Source organism: Podarcis muralis, chromosome 3 (assembly GCF_964188315.1).
Source record: "Podarcis muralis chromosome 3, rPodMur119.hap1.1, whole genome shotgun sequence".
NCBI lineage: Eukaryota > Metazoa > Chordata > Lepidosauria > Squamata > Lacertidae > Podarcis > Podarcis muralis.
Genome location: NC_135657.1, coordinates 81,626,507 through 81,645,035, shown reverse-complemented (window position 1 = coordinate 81,645,035; position 18,529 = coordinate 81,626,507). Strand labels below are relative to the sequence as shown.

The 18,529-nt window shown below is 45.2% G+C and overlaps 1 protein-coding gene across 1 annotated transcript in view; it reads right to left on the bottom strand.

The window, feature by feature from the left end:
* ELOVL4 (ELOVL fatty acid elongase 4) overlaps window positions 1–7,591 on the bottom strand; it is a 48,955-nt gene extending 41,364 nt beyond the window's left edge. Inside the window, exon 1 of the mRNA XM_028722838.2 lies at window positions 7,119–7,591. Coding sequence (XP_028578671.1) covers window positions 7,119–7,209 — 91 coding nt within the window. The 5' untranslated portion in view covers window positions 7,210–7,591. The remainder of the gene's footprint in view (window positions 1–7,118) is intronic.
* Window positions 7,592–18,529: the final 10,938 nt, after the last annotated feature.

The following is an 18,529-nucleotide window of genomic DNA, read 5'->3' as shown; positions in this document are numbered from 1 at the left end:
GTGGTCTCTTGGTAGTTTCACTGAACTCAGAAGTTCATGGTGGTGGTGGCGGCCCAGAAGAGGGCATTCTCTGTGGCAGTAACAAGTGGATACCCCTGAAATAGCATGTTTGGGAGGTGAGGAGAAGGCAGAGCTGGCACAGCACAGAATCCACCTCAACCTGAGCCATCCTGCTAACATCATATGATTGCAACAGCTCTGTCTCCTCTCCACCCCTTTGTGTGGTGGCAATATAGTGTTTGTCCATTGGGGCAGGTGCACTGGGCTGCTCAGCAGCTGGACTCCCCTGGTGGTTCAGGCCAATGAAATCAGGCAAAGTTGGGCAGAGGGACACATTTGCCTCATCCAAATCAGGGGTCTGGATCACTCTTCCCAATCTTACCTGAAACTGCTATGGGGAGAATGTTATTTGTTGTTTCTTGTTATCTGAATGGTAAAAATTTGCTTAGGATCAATGCAAGCTGTCTGTCCACTTGGTCTTAGATATAACTTTGGTAAACACAGGGTGGGGAGGGAGTTTATAGTTAAGTCTGAAGCACCTCAAAATGCCTCTGGCAAGTAAAAGAACATGATCCTATGCACACTTACTTAAAAGTAAACTCCAGTGATCAGTAAGGGACTTCTGCGTAAAAAGGCCCAATAAACTTGCAATCTAATGGATCATTTTGTGTGGTGTAACACCACCAGAATTTGTTTTTTAACGTTCTATTTGGCACCTTCACTAATAACTTCTATGAACAGGGGAAAGGGCGGTCACTATTTCTTCTGTCAGCACACTCCCTAGGCTAGGTCACGTGTGAAAATGTATTGCCACAGGGCAAGAAAATTGCAAAGCACAAAGCACAATGAACTGTATCTCAGGATTAGATTTCCTGGAAAAATATATAACTGAATAATACTTCTTTAATCACCTGCAGACCTGTAGTCCTTTGAAGTGTGCACTGAGTTTCTGATGAGCAACATCTCTCCACCCCATTCCTATCCCAGCACTATAAGCTAGGAAGCATATTGAAATGCACAGAGATCAAACTGAAGGGATGTATGAATACTGCCTCTGCAGCAATTGTTCAAAATCATGGGTGGGGAACCTGTGGCCCTCAAAATGCTGTTGGGCTTTAGCTCCCATTATCCCTGATCACTGGCAATGCTGGCCAGGACTGATGAGCGTTGGAGTCCAATAATACCTGCAAGGCCACAGGTTTCTCCTCCTTGATTTTAGTAAAATGCTGAGGAGCAAAACAGTTCCATTTGTTATGCTCATACAGCCATTAGCCTCCCGAGAGAACGTCCCTGCAAAACTAGAAGGAACATGGAGCAAAGTTACATTGGAGTCAAAATGCATAGCTATTCAATTACTCTACTGGCTGTAATATTAAATATTATGTGTTGGATCTATCTAGGTTAAGTCACGCTTAGAGTAAGCCCATCAAAATCAATGTGACTTGATATTTGTGATGAAACTTCAGCCTCAGTGATTTCAATGGCTCTATGCGAAGCACAACTGAGTTGGGATCCAAACCTATATTTTATCCCCACAAATTACCACAATAAATGAGACTATGAGACAATGTGTTGTGGAACTAAGAACTCTGATTTACCCATCATACCCAATGAATGCTCAGTCAAAAACAATATAGCGGTGGCAGAGAACAAAGAAGCAGGTACAGTTCTATACCACCTTGCTTGGGCATAAGACCCAATAAACTCAGCAGACTTATTCTGAGTGAACATGTGCAGGTATTCAGTATAGCTGCCTTCCTAAACCTGGTGACCTCCAAATATTGTGGACTACAACTTCTATCATCCATAATTGATGGCTATCAAGGCTGGGGCTAATAGGGGTTGTATCTAAAACATCTGGAGGGTACCAGGTTGGGGAAGCCTGATGTATAGGATTTTGCTGTTGAGTTCAGTTCATTGTTCTATCATAAAACAGGATCTCCCCACCCTACTGATGGTGCAATTCAGGTGTTAAACTTGAAATGTAGGAAGAGGTACAAGAGGTACATAAAACCTAAGTTTGCATAGCAATTCTGGGGAACCTGCCAGTTGGACTGCTTTTTCAAGCATCCCAGTTTATCTTTCTATCTGGAATAGGTCAGATTATCACTGAGACCAGAACAATCCCCTTGGTGAACTGAAACTATAAAAGGGATTTATTTGTAATCTGTAAACATGAGGTTTTCTCTTTACTTGGCAACCCTTCACACACAAGCCCAAATCTGCTTCTGAGCATCAAGGGACGCTGAGCATCAAGACGCTGAGCATCTGATGTTGCGCAAAGCTATTCATACTGTACACACCTGGAAGTGCTCTCCCGTTTGATCACTGCGCTCAGATTTGCACATTGATCTCTTGCCCATATGGACCACCCCACAGATTTCAATGAAGGCACCTGATCCATACACAGAAGGTATGCATGTGTGGATTTGGTCCTTCCAATGAAATGAATGGAAAATGTTCTGGAGAGAGTTCTGTGTGCACATTAACTTGTAGTTTGAGTTTATGGTTTTAGAAGTTCACTTCTCCCAGTAATATTATTAACTTATGATCATGCTCAAGTGCTTTGAAGTGAGGAGTCTACAACTTGTTTTTTGTTTTGTTTTAAAAACAAAAACAAAAAACAAGAGGCAAAAGGTATCCTTGGACAAGGGCTCTCCTTAGTTGGAATAATGGCTGAGAATTCTTATATTTTCTTCCAGCACTACTTTTCATATTGCTTAATAACTGGGTGCATATATATTTACTATATATAAAGCTATGTTCATTGAATATATTGGGTCATTTTACCACTTATTCAGAACTGCTAGTCAGAAATCTGCCTTTTCAGGACTAATGCCTTTTTTAAAATAAAGTGATCACATGGAACTAAAGCCATAAAGATGCTGTATAACATTGATAATAATAACTTGGTATATATCAGTATGACTAATAATCCTTCAGAAGACTTCAGATTTATATTAACCTCCTAGTCAAGCAATAGCTGCTCAATTTCTAATTTATAAACACACACACACAATTTCACCCAACATTCTTCCTTATCTCTTACATCCTGCAGGTTCTCAACTTATAGAAAGCAAGAAATTAGAAACACAGCGAACAATTTTTGAACATTAAAGCAGCTAATTCACATTCCGCTTTACCATGATGCAATTTCTGAGCAGTCAACTTGTGACAGAAATTCATGCTATACTCTGTGATTGATGAAATCTCTTCCAGAAAGCAACTTCCAGAAAATTATCACATTGTATGAGTGATACAGTTGCATGAGTTGGCCTTGAGGGACCTAATTAGAGTTGCGAAAGAACAATAAAAAATATTTAGGAATCTGATTTTAGAAATATGAGAATGCTGAGAACAATGAAGGGAAACTGTGTAGGTGTCTGAGGGAAAAAAAATTATTCATTCCTTGTGCAATGTTGCTGTGTAGTGATGTTTCCAACATGGTGAAATGTCTTATTCATTGAGCAATATTAACACATGGCAAAAGCCTTTACAATATGACTGTTGGGCAAGGCCACAGCATGGTATAATTTCAAGATGATGTGGATTGAGAAATGATGCTGCGGAGCAACAGATGATCTGATTCATCTGTTGAGTAGCATCACTGCTATTATCAAGGAGCTCTACAATCAGATAGACAAACCCACATTTTTGAAACAACAAACACCAGTATTTGCATGCATCAGGGATTAGTATTCAGGAAATATTACAACAAGCATGAGAATGTGGCCAGGAAAATATGGAGTAAAGAGTAAAGAAGTGCCCATCCCATTGAAAGCATCATCCAACACCTCAAGCTTTCCTGACTCTCGCAATAGCATAGACAGTGACACAGATGTTACACAGAGTTATATCATATAATCATATCACAGAATTGTAGAGTTGGAAGGGACTACAAAGGTTATCTAGTCCAACCCCCTGCAATGCAGGAATCCTTCGCCCATTGTGGGGCTTGAACGCATGACCCTGAGATTAAGAGTCTCGTGCTCTACCAACCGAGACAAAATTTGCTCCATCCTTGTTCTAAAATAAAGCTTCGGAAAAGGAAGGTAACAGTTAACACTGGGTGGTAGTTAAATGCATGCTGGAAGCCCACAGATCTATGTTGGCCTCAGCCATTAAGTATGGGGGGGGGCATTAGCCACCCAGATGTTGGGACTCCAACTCCCATCAGTCCTAGCAGCATGGCCAGTAGTCAGGGATGATGGGAACTGATGTCCAAAAACATCTGGAGGAGCACAAGCTACCCACCCCTGTAGTAAATAAATAGCTGTGCTGTTATAAATTTAAAAACGTTGGTGCTGTATAACCAAATGATCCAGCACATTGCACTGTAATAATGTTATTTGGTGAAAGAGAAATCAATCTGCCCTAGCAGTGCCGCTACAGAACTGCATTTATTTCAAACAGCGTTGGGGTGTGGCTTCTTCAAGAACCAATTAAATGAATGGAGAGATGCAGCCGCAGTGCTTGGAGGACTCCTCCTACAGTACTGTGACATCAGGATACAAATATTATTTTGATTCTAAAAAACTGCATGCGCTGATAAGGGCTGCAAGAGCACACTCTCAGAGCTTGCTTACAAGTAATTTTGATGGATTTGGAGGCCAGTATGTTTAGGAAAGCAGCTGAAATCTCATATAGTTCCTCACCCACAGCTACACCGTGTCCCCACAATCTCATGGTTCTCCAAAGAGCCAAAAAATGAATAAACTAAAATGCCCTACTTTAACATTTTTAACTGGGGTGTGTGTGTTTTTTTGTCACAGAGGCATCTCAGATTATGCCATACAATTGACACCTATGTATGGCAATCTCAAACAGTTGACTAAGCAAGATAAGTTAGGCACTATTTTCTCAGCATGATAATTAGTATTCCCTCAAAGAGAGGAAGACAGCAGAGTGAGTCCATATCATAGCATTCTGGTTTGCTGCCAAATTCTTCCACACTAATAGTCTACCTTCTTCTATAAGAGCTGGTATTTTGGCTGTTGCTGATTTGTGCAATGTAAACTCTAGCAATTCAGAGGTAAAGTAGTTATTAATTAGGACCATAAAACTACTTTGCTATTAAAACCTTGTCTGTAAAAGTTTCTTAGAGATGACTAGCACAGCAGTTTGCTTTTATGTTAAATGAGAATCATATAAAAGCACTGTAGGAATGAAAATGGCTCATTGAAAACATACAACTACAGCATTTTACTTAATCTTTTACATTTTGGGGAAATGCAGAGGTTGGTTAATATATCTGAAATATGTCTGAAAGTGAGATCAGGAGATGAAGTGCAATAATGCAGATCAAGCAAGAATGTGCTGTCTCAACTGAAAACGTAAGATTAATTTACAATCCGACAGATGGCAGAAAGGGATGGGAATAGGAATGAAGGCAGCTCATGCAATAATGAGTTACTGGGATCTATAACCAAGGCCACTTGGATTCCATAGCAGTGAAATCCATCATAGGTTCATTGTAGAGCCATCTTGGCATTCAATAAGTACCTGGCAATCTTTACAGCTGTGCAGAAGTGATACTTAAGAGTAAAACGTGTACATAAAAGACAGTCCTGCCTTCTTTAAGATAAATGCAGTCATACACATTCATTAAGTGCATCTCTGCCCTTTAATGAGTATGTATTAAAAAATATTGTTTAGTGTGTTGTTCAGGTATGCCCTTCATAAGCCAGAATTGTATGTACAAATACTGACAAATACTGACCAACGTCCTTGCCACTGCATATGTGAAGCAACTTGAAGACTGCAATCCTATGCCCATTTACCTGGGAGTAAATCTTACTGACCTAAGTGGGACTGACTTCTAAGCAAACATGCACAGGATTGCACAGTACCTTTCTGACTCTTTGGCCTTCTTCCAAATTCCAGCTGTAGCTATTTTATTACTGATCCTACTTGATGGATATTGATCTATCCAGCATCAATTCTGCAATAACAGCTCATCTCAAAAATGGGGAGGGGAAGGGGAAGGGGAGGGGAGAGCCTACACCTTATAAAATGAAATGTGAGACCAGGCCTTGAACTCCATTTCATTTAAATTAAATAAACCACACATAGCCATCTCACGAAACTCTGCTATAACATTCAGATTACAATGCAAACAAGTCTATCTTACCAAAATGGGATCTGCCTTAAGCCTAATATCTAATGTGTGATGATGGCAAATGACCCCAGGGCTGTTTTCCCAGTGTGTCCTCCACATGTTCCCAAAGCAAACCCTGTAACAATGGGAGGGAGGGGAGACACTTTGCAAACATCTCCATTTCTCATTGTGGGCCTGGGCCCAAGAGCAGCAACGTGATTGGCATGTTCCCAGTTTGCTTTCCGCTATGCAGTGATGGAACACACTGACCAGCAATTAACATGGTTACCATCGCAGCCAAGTCTCCAGTACAAAGGATTTGGAATCAGTCACAATGGGTTGGGGAATCTGTTTATATTTAATATATACAGTATCTGTATCTGTATGTATATGTATGCATATTTGCAGTTTCCACCCAATATTCAGGCAGCTGCGTGGGAGCTGCTGGAAGAAAACCTTATGCAGCAAACTTAAACGGAGCCTGCTCCTCCTGCTACACTTCATCCACTATCAGAGCTATGGGCTGCTGGGGGTGGGGTGGGGTGGGGTGGGGGGGAGAGCGCTTCAAACAGGCCCCATCTAAAGCCAGAACCAGATCCGCGCCGCAACCTTCCTTCCCAGACCCGCTTTCCCAGAAGCCACGGAGCCATTTTGACCGCTGTGTGACAGTGACAGCAGGCGAGGAATTGGAGACGGGGCGCGGGGGGTGGGGGCTGCTGCTGCCTGGCCGTCTCTTTGCGGCCTGGACGAGGGAAGGGGGTGGAGGGAGACGGGGATGGAGCTGAGGCGGCGGCAGCGGCGGCAGCAGCAGCAAGGAAGGGCGGAGGAGGAGGCGGCAGCGGCGGCGGCAGGTGCCTTGTGGCCAGCCAGGCGCGCTAAGAGGATGCAACTTGGCCTGGGATAAGGGGCCTGCAGGGAGCGCGGCTGCGGAGAAGGAGGCTGCGGGGAGCTTAACAAAGGCTTGGCAGCGCGTCGCTTGGCCGGCCGGCCGGCGGGTGGGCGCGCACACGGGCTCGGTTACCTCGGATGGTCCAGGTCCAGCGGTAGAACTCCAAGGTGTCGTTCACCACGTTGGCGATGAGGCCCGGCTCCCCGGCGGCGGAGTGGCCCATGGCTGGCTGGCTGGCTGGCAGGCAGGCAGGCAGGGCAAGCGAGCAAGCGAGCAGCGGCGGCGGCGGCGGCAGAGGAGCCGACGGGACTGGTCGGGGCGCGCGCGCGTCTGTCGCTGTGCGCCGGGGCGGCTGCTGCTGCTGCTGCTGCCGCTACTGCTGCTGTTCTTGCTGAGAATGAAATTTAAATCTCTGTCTCTGGGTATCTATCTGCAGGCCCCGCCTCGCTTCAGACGACTCCCGTGCCCGGGGCCAGGGAGGGAGGGAAAAGGCAGAAGAACAGGCGCCGAGGCTGGAGGCACCTTGGGATGGAGAGGAGCGCTTAGCTCGGCTTGCGTCACGTGGCCGTCGCCTTTCCCGGGGGCAGCGCACAAAGCGCCCGTCCAGGCGCACGCGCACAGACCCGGGGCGGGGGCGCGCGCGCTCAGAGCTGAACCACCTGCTTTATTGATCACGGCGGGGGCGGGATTGCTTGGTCTCTTCGCTCGATCCCAGTGCGGGGCGTCCATAAGGCCAGACGCGTAAGGCCCCCATTGCAGCGGCTGGCGTGGGTGGGTTTCCCCGGTTGCCATGTCTTGACCAGTTGCCACGGAGGAGCGCTGGCACTGGGGGACCCTTCAGGCGGTGTGACCCACCACACCGCGAAAGAGACCGTGTCGCCCCACTCCTTTGCCTGTTTATTTATATTCCTTTCCACCAAGCCACTCCGATTGGCATGCACCCAGTGGCGTAGCGTGGGGGGTGCAGGGGGGCCAGCCGCACCGGGCGCAACATCTGGGGTTAGGGCAAATCCACGGGTTAGGGGGCGCAAATCCACGGGTTAGGGGGCACAAATCCATGGGTTAGGGGGCGCAAATTACTTGCCTTGCCCTGGGTGCTGACAACCCACGCTACGCCACTGCATGCACCCTCCTCCCACCCGTGGTACGCACGACAGCCCTGTGAGATAGGTTGCGCCGAGAGACCTCAATGGGGATTTGTTGCCTTTTTCACAAAAGCAACTCGAAGCGACTAAATGTAGAAACAAACGTTTAAAACTACTGGTAGAAGAAGGAAATAAGGACCTTTTGTGGGGTCTTTTGACTTCACAGTGATCTTGATTCTGCACTTGTGGCAGCTCCAGCTGAAGTAGCGAGTGCCACTGTTGAGAATGTGTAGTGGGATCAGGTTCCGCTTGCGCAATCCGCTGCTGTGGGCACGGTGCTGGCAGCATTTAGCCACATGCCCTCTATTTCTCCCTAACATAATTATCAGGTGAGGGCCACCTTTCCAGGCTTATTAAATCTAGCAGAGGTGGGCTGACTTGGTTGGGTCCACAGTGTAGTTAAACACTTCATTACCTGTGGGTGTGGTGCAAAAGTTCCCAAAGAAACCAACTCTGGACCCCTTAGACTACCAGTCCATGACACAGATTAGTTTGACCCATTCCAATTTGGGTTCAGGCCTGGCTGCAGGACTGTGTCAGGCTTGGTCACCCTGATGGATGGCCTTTGCAGAGAGTGGGACAGGAAGGGTGAGACCTTGCTGCTACTGCTTCTGGATCTCTTCTTGGAATTGGATACCATCCATCGACCATGGCGTCTTCCTGGACTGGCTCCAAGGAAATGGGAATTGGGGGCACTGTACTACAGTGGTTCCAATGCCACCTTTGAGACCGTGTCCAGAAAGTAGCATCTGGAGAGTGCTTTTCAGCCCCCTGGTGTCAGAGGCAGGGGCAATGTGTTGTGTTTTGCCACCTGAGGCAAAAAGGGAAGCTGCGACCCCACCCTGCCGCCACTGGGGTGCATGGCAGCGCCTACAAAGCTGTGACGATAATGGTGGGTTCCAGCGAGATCTCACAGAGTGTACCGATTGTGAGATGTCTTTGGAAGCTGCCGCCACCTCATAGGCAGCTCGGCCCTGGCTGCAGGACATGATTTTATCTCCAAGGCTATTTAATATGAACATGAAGGTCACTGGTTGGCTTGGGGGCAAGGTGCCGCCTGAATGCAAATGCACCCCGCTCTATTTCTCCTTGACATAATTATCAGGCGAGGCCATACCAGCTGATGGCATGGCTCCCCAAATCTCTTTTCTGACGAGAGCAGCTTTTGCATCTCATTTGGAAACCAAGGACCCAGAGTCTGGAGGAAGAATGGGGAGGCACACAATGCCAGATGCTTGAAGTCCAATGTGAAGTTTCCACAGTCTGTGCTGATTTGGGGAGCCATGTCATCAGCTGGTGTTGGTCTACTGTGCTTCACTAAGTCCAGGGTCAACGCAGCCATCTACCAGGAGATTTTGGGGCACTTCATGCTTCCTTCCGCAGACAAGCTTTATGGGGAAGCTGATTTCATTTTCCAGCAGGACTTTGTCACCTGCCCACACTGCCAAAAGTACCGAAACCTGGTTCAATGCCCATGGGATTACTGTGCTTGATCGGCCAGCAAACTTGCCTGACCTGAACCCCATAGAGAATCTATGGGGCATTGCCAAGAGAAAGATGAGAGATATCAGACCGAGCAATGCAGAAGAGCTGAAGGCTGCTATTGAAGCTTCCTGGTCTTCCATAACACCTCAGCAGTGCCACAGGCTGATGGCATCCATGCCACACCGCATTGAAGCAGTAATTGATGCAAAAGGGGCCCAAACCAAGTACTGAGTACATGTGCATGCTTCTACTTCTCAGAGGTCCAATATTGCTCTATTTGCAGTCCTTGTTTTGCTGATTTCATTTAATATTCTAATTTTCTGAGATTGTTAATTTGGGGTTTTCATCAGCTGTACGCCATGATCATCACAATTATAACAAATAAAGGCTTGACATATCTCGCTTTGCATGTCATGAGTCTATCTCATATATTAGCTTCACCTTTTAAGTTGAATTACTGAAATAAATGAACTTTTCCATGCTATTCTAATTTTCTGAGTTTCACCTGTACATTCTATGAAACAAATAAAATTATGAATCAATGAGGGCCCCACTTCATGGCTGGGCAAGGATCTGAACCTTAGCTTCCTGGAGCCTAGTCCAACATTCTAACCCAGAAGTCTTTTCAGACCCACGATCTACCTTCAACCCAAACATGCATTTAGGGATCAATTTTTTCCCTACCATATATCTGTATGCTGGTAGCACTGCTGTTGTGACTCATCGTAGTTCAGGCCGTGACCCTGCAGGAAGTCCCAACCCACCAGCTGAAAGCCAGTGCCCTAAAAACTATCCCACACTGGCAGAACCACCTCTTTTTCAGCTGCTGCCCATCATGTCAGGGAGGTGCCACAAGTGCCACTCTTCCTCACTCACCTACTGCAATCAAGTGGCAGCAAGGGATAGACATCTTTGCTTGATTGTCACCTGCTCTTCCTTTGGGCAGGTGCGCATAGGGCAAGGAGCGAGCAGGTGAGCAGTGTTGGGCACTGCACTGGGACCCAGAGAGAGGGAGAGAGAGGGAAGGAAGGAGGGAGAGACGACATAGAGGGGCAAGGAAGAAGAGGTGGCACTGGCCCCTGTAGCAACCTCTGCTGGCTTGCCAGCTCCCAGTCTCTCTTTCTGGCAGAGAAGTGGTAACTTGTCCCTTGCTGCTGCTGCTACTGTGAACCCCCTGCTCAGTCAGTCCCCTCCTGTCTTCCTCTGGGTGGGGCAAGCACTGCTGCGCAAAGAGAGTGAACAAGCACACACTGTCCCTGCTCACTCCTTTGCTAAAGCGCCTGTGCCAAAGAGCAGCCTCCTTTTCTCCTCTATTCTCCACTCTAGAGTAGGGATGAGGAAACTTTTTCAAGCCATGGGTCGGCGACAATCTCTTATGGTCAATCTCTGGGGTGGGGTGGGGGTGAATGCCAGAAGTGATTGCGGCCAGAGGCAAATGTGGGTGGAGGAAATGGTGCAATTCCCAACCTTGAAGAGTAAGAATATACATTCCATCCATGGAGAAGAACGCCTACTCAACTGATAAACATGGTGATGCCACACCAGTCCATCTATACTCTGGACAATCCACTTCACAGCGTCCTTTGTTATCTGCATCATCCATTGAACTTGGCCATTTGCTTGAGGATAATGAGGTGCAATGGCGACAGCTTGGATAAGGTGGTCCACAAATTCACTGAACTTCATTGATATGAACACAGACCCATTGTCAGAGGCTACAGCATCTGGCAATCCATGTGTTGCAAATAATTGTTGCAAGGTTGTGATGGTTGCAGCAGATGTTTGAGATGGGACTAAGAGCCCTTCAAGCCTTTTTGAGAAGGAGTTCACCACAGTCAAGAAGTTAGTCCCTTGAAATGGTCCTGCAAAATCAATATTGTCTTGACCATCTCATGGGAACATAGATGTCTTTGGTAGGTTATGCCAAGTAGCCTGGCATGTGCTGCACTCATTGACAATATTTACAAAGTTAGAGTCAATTCCAGGTCACCAGACATAGCTATTATCCAATGCTTTCATGCATATGATTCATGCATATGCTGCACAAAGTGTGGGCAAGATGGTTTGACAATTACATTCTAGGATAACAACATGGTTTATCCATAAAATACATCCTTTATGAGCAGACAGCTCATGTTGGTGGCTACTGAATAACTTGAATTCATCAGACAACTGACCACCCACCCCACCCCCAGAAAGACACGAAGTACTAGAAGATCTGAAGAAGTTACTACTGCAGCTTGATCAGGTTGAAGAGGTGCACATGGAAGGGCTTCCAACATCAAAACTTCCATTGGAGGTAGCACATCACAATCTGGTTTCCATAATGGCAGATGGCTCAGGGCATCAGCCTTAGAAATTGTTCTTCCTGACTTGTAGACTTGTAGATCATCAGGGGTTTGGCCTGGGTGTTCATCAGTATGTGGAGGATACCCAGGTCTACCTCTCTTTTAAATCAGAACCAGTGAAGGCGGTGAAGGTCCTGTGTGAGTGTCTGGAGGCGGTTGATGGATGGATGGCAGCTAACAGATTGAAGTTGAATCCTGACAAGACAGAAGTACTGTTTTGGGGGGACAGGGGGCAGGCAGGTGTGGCGGACTCCCTGGTCCTGAATGGGGTAACTGTGCCCCCAAAGGACCAGGTGCGCAGCCTGGGAGTAATTTTGGACTCACAGCAGTCCATGGAGGCACAAGCCAATTCTGTGTCCAGAGCAGCTGTCTACCATTTCCATCTGGTACACAGGCTGAGACCCTACCTGCCCATGGACTGCCTTGCCAGGGCGGTGAACACTCTAGTTATCTCCTGCTTGGACTACTGCAATGGACTCTACGTGGGGCTACCTTTGAAGGTGACCTGGAAAATACAACTAATCCAGAATGTGGCAGCTAGACTGATGACTGGGAGTGGCTGCCAAGACCACATAACACCAGTCCTGAAAGACCTACATTGGCTCCCAGTACGTTTCCGAGCACAATTCAAAGTGTTGGTGCTGACCTTTAACAGCCCTAAACGGATTTGGCCCAGCATACCTGAAGGAGCATCTCCATCCCCATCGTTCAGCCTGGACACTGAAGTCCAGCTCCGAGGGCTTTCTGGCAGTTCCCTCACTGTGAGGCTACAGGGAACCAGACAGAGGGCCTTCTCGGTAGTGGCGAACACCCTGTGGAATGCCCTCCCATCAGATGGCAAGGAAATAAACAACTATCTGACTTTTAGAAGACATCTGAAGGCATCCCTGTTTAGGGAAGTTTTAGGGAAGTTTTTAGGTATGAATAATAAATAATAATAATTATTATTTTATGGACAAGTGTATTGTCATAAAAACTGAGCAAAAGACTCCAGCACAGCATGCATAGGCTTATTATTGATACGGTGTAAGTGGCTTATTCCCTGTGCACTTGCAATCTCTTAAAGTCTCACCTTATCATTAGGCTTAATAGTGGCACTATTGGTGCAGCCTACTGGGTGTGTGTAACTGGTTCAAAGACTTATTGTTTGATGAGATGCTCAAGATCTCCCTCAATTTTTTTCCTTGCAAGGCAAAAGACAAGTTTTGGGGCTTCAAGTGAATTTATGCAATAATTGGATCCAGATGGAATGTCACTGACTCCCCGTTGTAAGCTCCCAGTTCCTCAGAGAAAACACTGGGAAATCTGTTGACAACTTGGCTTGCAGTGATGCCATGAATTCCTTGGACACTGATTCCTAGTGGTGCGATTCACTTCCTTCCCAAGAGGCTCTCACACTGTCCCATTGCAATGTTGAGTGGAAGCTTCCCTTTGAAAGAGCCATACAGCACATTCACATCACAGCTTCTAGCAGGATCAACCACCTTCTCATTGTAATCACAAAGTATACTTGTTGGCCTCAACTCTGGCAACGGATCCCGAGAGAAAATGTGATGAAAGGCATCTTTATTGATTATTGATAATCCAGAACCAGAATCCATTTTCATTTATGAGTACATCTGGAAAAATTGCAGAATCCATAGGCATGCTGAAACTGATACAACTTCTGGACTTCACCGCCATACAGTCAGGATCTATTGCAGTTCCTAGTGGATTTTAAATGGTATACTTGCTCAAGTTGGCCATAATTTTTGCAAAATCTGCACTAAGTGTCCTTGAATTTGCAAAGAGAGTGTTGATGCAAACCTCCACAGACTGCACTGGGCTTGGTAGGCCTGGTTTTATCCGCAGATGATATGGGGGATACATTTCCTGTGTTCTGTTGACCCTGCTGCTACATGTTCTCTGCCTGCTTGCTATGAACAGCATTTATTTTCAAATCTGTCCCTGTAATTTCTGTAACATGTAGTGATGCAGTGTCACTGGGTAGGGCCTTCTCTTGAGCCAATATAAATGACAAATTTGGCAGTGTTGAAGTGCTTCATCATAAACACCACAAACAAGGCGATATCATTCCTAGCATGCCATCTACGAAACCCTCAAAACTGCACTTGAGACAGTGTAGCTCTGCAATAGAAGCAGTAATGCTATGGGGGGAGGGTAGAATCCCTGTGACCCACATGTATGAACATGGGGCTAAGCTTTGGTGACCTCTAGGTTGGATTGTTGCAATGCGTCATGCATGGGGCTGTCTCTGAAGATACTCAGAATCTTCAACTGGTGCAAAATTCAATGGCCAGATTGCTCACCAGAACAAGACATATATTGAGCATATAACACCAATCCCAGCCCAACTGCACTGGCTGCCAATTAGTTTCTGGGCCCAATTCAAAGTGCTAGTGTTGACCTACAAGGCCTTACATGGCTCAGAACCTCAATACTTTATACGGACTGACCCGGACCCTGCGCTTGCCATCCAAGGCAAGCTCTATGTCCCCTCTCTCCGAGAGGTTTGTGGAATTCTCTCTTCAGAGAGGCTCGCATGGTGCCACCATTATATGTTTTGAGGTGCCAGGCAAAAACATTCCTCTTTACCCTTGCATTCGGCTATTAAATAATTTATAGCATGTTAAATATGTATGTGGGGAGGGGACTGTTATTATGATTCTTCTATCATTATGCTGTCTATCATTATGCTTTGTGTTATGTTTTTATTATTCTGCTCTGTTGTTAATGTTGTACACCACCCTGGGTGATAAATCGGGAAAATAATAACCAATAATAAATAAGAATGTGTGGCATGAGCATAGACATCCTGGCTTTAATAGCAGTGAAACAGGAAGAGAATAGCAGACCAGCAACTTCAAAGGAGGGGCCTCAAAATGTAGGCCTTGGAGGATTCTTATCTAGTCCTGTTGACAGAGTGCTTCCAATAATTATACATTATTCCTGGCAAGGTTAAGGAATAGGTCAAGGGCTTGTCTATCTAAAAGGTGTTAATATGGCTGAAGTCATGCTTCATATCTGTCTGGGAGCAGGAAGATGAGTCATTCAGAACCATACAATTTTCTCAAGAAGGTAATCTGATGCTTATGGGAAACCCACATACAGGACCAATTGGAGCACTTAACATCTAATAGGCATTATTGAAATCTGGTGAGATAAGACTCAAGACTGGAATGTAGAAATTGAGGGGTATAACCTGTTCAAAAGGAATAGACCAAACAGGAAGGGAGGAGGAGGAGTATACGTAAAGGATGTGTACACTTGTGAAGAGATCCATTACCTGGAGCACAGACGGCAGATATGGGTACAAATTGTAGGAGAAAGAAATAACAGTGACCTTACTGTGCAGGTCTGCTATTGACCGCCAAACCAGACTGAAGACTTGGATGATGCCTTCCTAGAGCAGATTACCAAGCATTCAAAAAGGAGAGATACAGTAGTCATGGGAGACTTCAACTCCCTCGATATCTATTGGGACTCAAACTCTGCCAAAAATGTAAGGTTCAACAAATTCCTCTATTGCCTTGATGTCAGTTTCATTTCCCAGAAGGTGGAAGGAGCAACAAGAGGATCATCTAACTTGAACCAGGTCCTCACCAACAGGGAGTAACTGATTGATGAAGTGGAGGTACTGGGGAACTTGGGAGGAAGTAATCATGACCTCCTGATTTCATGATACAGTGGCAAGGGAAAGTTGAGTGTAGTTGGACATGCACTCTGGACTTTGAGAAGGCAAAGAACTACTGGGTGAGATCCCATGGTAAGAAATACTCAGAAGGGAGTCGAAGGTGGATGGGAGTTTCTTGAGGGTAAAATTTTGAAGGCACAAATGCAGGCAATTTCAACAAGAATGAAAAGTGGGAGGCATCTAAAGAAACCGGCGTGGCTGTATAAGGAGCTTAGAGATGAGCCGAGATATAAGAAGTGGTAGAAGGGGGAAATCATGAAGGAGGAGTATACACAAGTAGCCACAGTTGCAGGGAGAAGTTGGGCGGGCGGGCCAAAGCTCAGAACGACCTCACGCTTGCAAGAGAGGTTAAAAATAATTTTAAAAGATTTCTTCAGCTATGTTTGAAGCAAGAGGAAATACAAGCACATGGTAGGTTCTCTGCATAGAGAAGATGGAGAAATGCTACTTGGTAACAGAGAGAAGGCAGAACTGCTCAACACCTACTTCGCCCAAAAAGAAAGCAGTGTTTAACCTGGTGATAAACAGAATAAATGGTGCAAGGAGGAAGCTGCAGCCCAAGACATGAAAAGAGGTTGTAAGGGAACACTTACCGGTAGCTACTTTAAATGAATTCAGATCTCCAGGGTCTGATGAGCTGCATCCAAGGCTACTAAAGGAGCTTGTGGATGTAATCTCAGAGCCTGTCTATTATCTATGATAATTCCTGGAGAACAAGTGAGGTCTCTGCGGACTGGAGGTGAGCAGATATTGTCGCTATCTTCAAAAAGGGCGGGAAAGAAGACCTAGGTAACTACCAACTGGTGAGTTTGATAGTGATACCAGGAAAGGTCCTAGAACAGATAATTAAACAGTCTTTGAGCGCTTAGGAAAGGATGCTGTGATTACTAAGACCCAGCATGGGTTTCTCAAAAACAAGTCATACCAGACAAATCTAACTTCTTTTTTTGATAAAGTTACAAGCTTGGTGGATTAGGGGAATGCTGTGGATGTAGTGTGTATTGATTTCAGCAACACTTTTGACAAAGTCCCCCAAAATATTCTTGCAGAGAAGCTGGTAAAATGTGGGCTAGATGAGGTAACTGTTAGGTGGATTTGTAGCTGGTTTACTGACTGAACTCAAAGAGTATTCAGTAATGGTTCCTTATCATCCTGGGGAAAAACTGACAAGTGGGGCACCACAGGGTGCTGTCTTGGGACCGTTGTTGTTTAGCATCTTCATAAATGACCTTAATGAAGGAACTGAGGGGGTGCTCATTAAATTTGCAGATGACACTAAACTGGGAGGGATAGCTAAGACAGAGTGGGGGATTCAAGATGCCCTTCAATCTGTTGATTGAAGAACTGGGCCCAAACTAATAAAATGAATTTTAATGGGGACAAATGTCAGGTTCTACACTTAGGCAGGAATAACCAGCTACACCAGTTTACGATGGGAGACACCTGTCATGTTAGTAGTACGTGTGAAAAGGATCTAGGGATCTAAGTAGATCCCAAGCTTAACATGAATCAACAATTTGATGCAGCAGCAAAAAAAGTGAATGCTATTCTAGGCTGCATCAACAGAAGTGTCTGTGTCAAAGGAAGTAATAGTACCACTCTATTCTGCCTTGGTCAGACCACACCTCAAATTTTGTGTCCAGTTCTGGGCACCACAATTTAAGAAAGATATTAACAAGCTGGAATGTATGCAGAGCAGGGCAACCAAGATGCTCAAGGGTTTGGAAGCCAAGCCTTATGAGGAACAGTTGAGAGAGTTGCATATGTTTGGATTGCCTCCTTATTCCCTCACCCCAGTAATGCTAGATGAGTAGCACTCAGAAAGGGGTCGTTCTTTGCATCCCTGCTCTTCTAGTCTCCTGCTGAAAGGCAGGAGAGAAGTAGAAAGACTGAAAAGGTAGCGGCGAGGACTCCCAAAGGAAAACAATGGTCCCTGTAAAACCAATTAATCAATTTGCAAAGGCCAGAGTAAAGAAGCACATATTTAGCAACCAACAGAAGCTGTAAAAATATGGTACTAGAGGCACCTCTCTCGAGAGGTCTACATTCTCGAGGCTATCACTGAGATGGCCTCAATGTGGTTGTGCTATCTATATTTGTATCATGGGCAGCTGAAGATGGGAAGTGGGGCAAAGAGCACAAGAAAAATATAGTTGAAGAAGGTAGGTATGACTTGCCTCCCTTGCATCACATATAGGCTATGCTCACAGTCTTATTTAATATTGCAGATAAACCAACTACAGTATTGACAAATTACTGATAAATTCATGACAGACACACAAGACTTTCTGTTTGCCATGCAATTTTACACAGTGCATTCGTTTTTTAAAAAAGGTTGTTTGAATATCTGTTTAAAGTATTGCTATCACAACATCTAACACACACTAGGTGTGGTGAATATACTTTTGCAAGATTCATTTGTCGACTCTTGAGCATAAAAATGTGCCCAAGTGATGCTTGGGTGTTATGTTGAAATTAGAGTAACATGTATGGTCAAATCTAAAGCACTTTTCCACATAACAAGTTGAACACTTCACTGTCTCACACATTGCAGGTGTGTGCTGTTGTTACAACACCTACCGTAATAGGTGTGTCAGCTACCTTAAGGTGTGTACTTGTTTGCAAGAATGATTCTGTATCCTGACTTTCACATTAATATTCATCTAATCTTCCTCTAAGTAAGTGGCTTTGATTTAATTTTTAGCATTATGTGATAAGAGCACAGTCATCTGTCAGCAATGAAATAGGGATAGTAACCTGGATGATTCAGTTAATTGAACTTTTTATACTGACAGAATTATTCTTCAATGTTTCCTTTGGAGACACATCTATTAAAAATATGGTTTACCAGAGCTTCTTAAGAACCTTAAG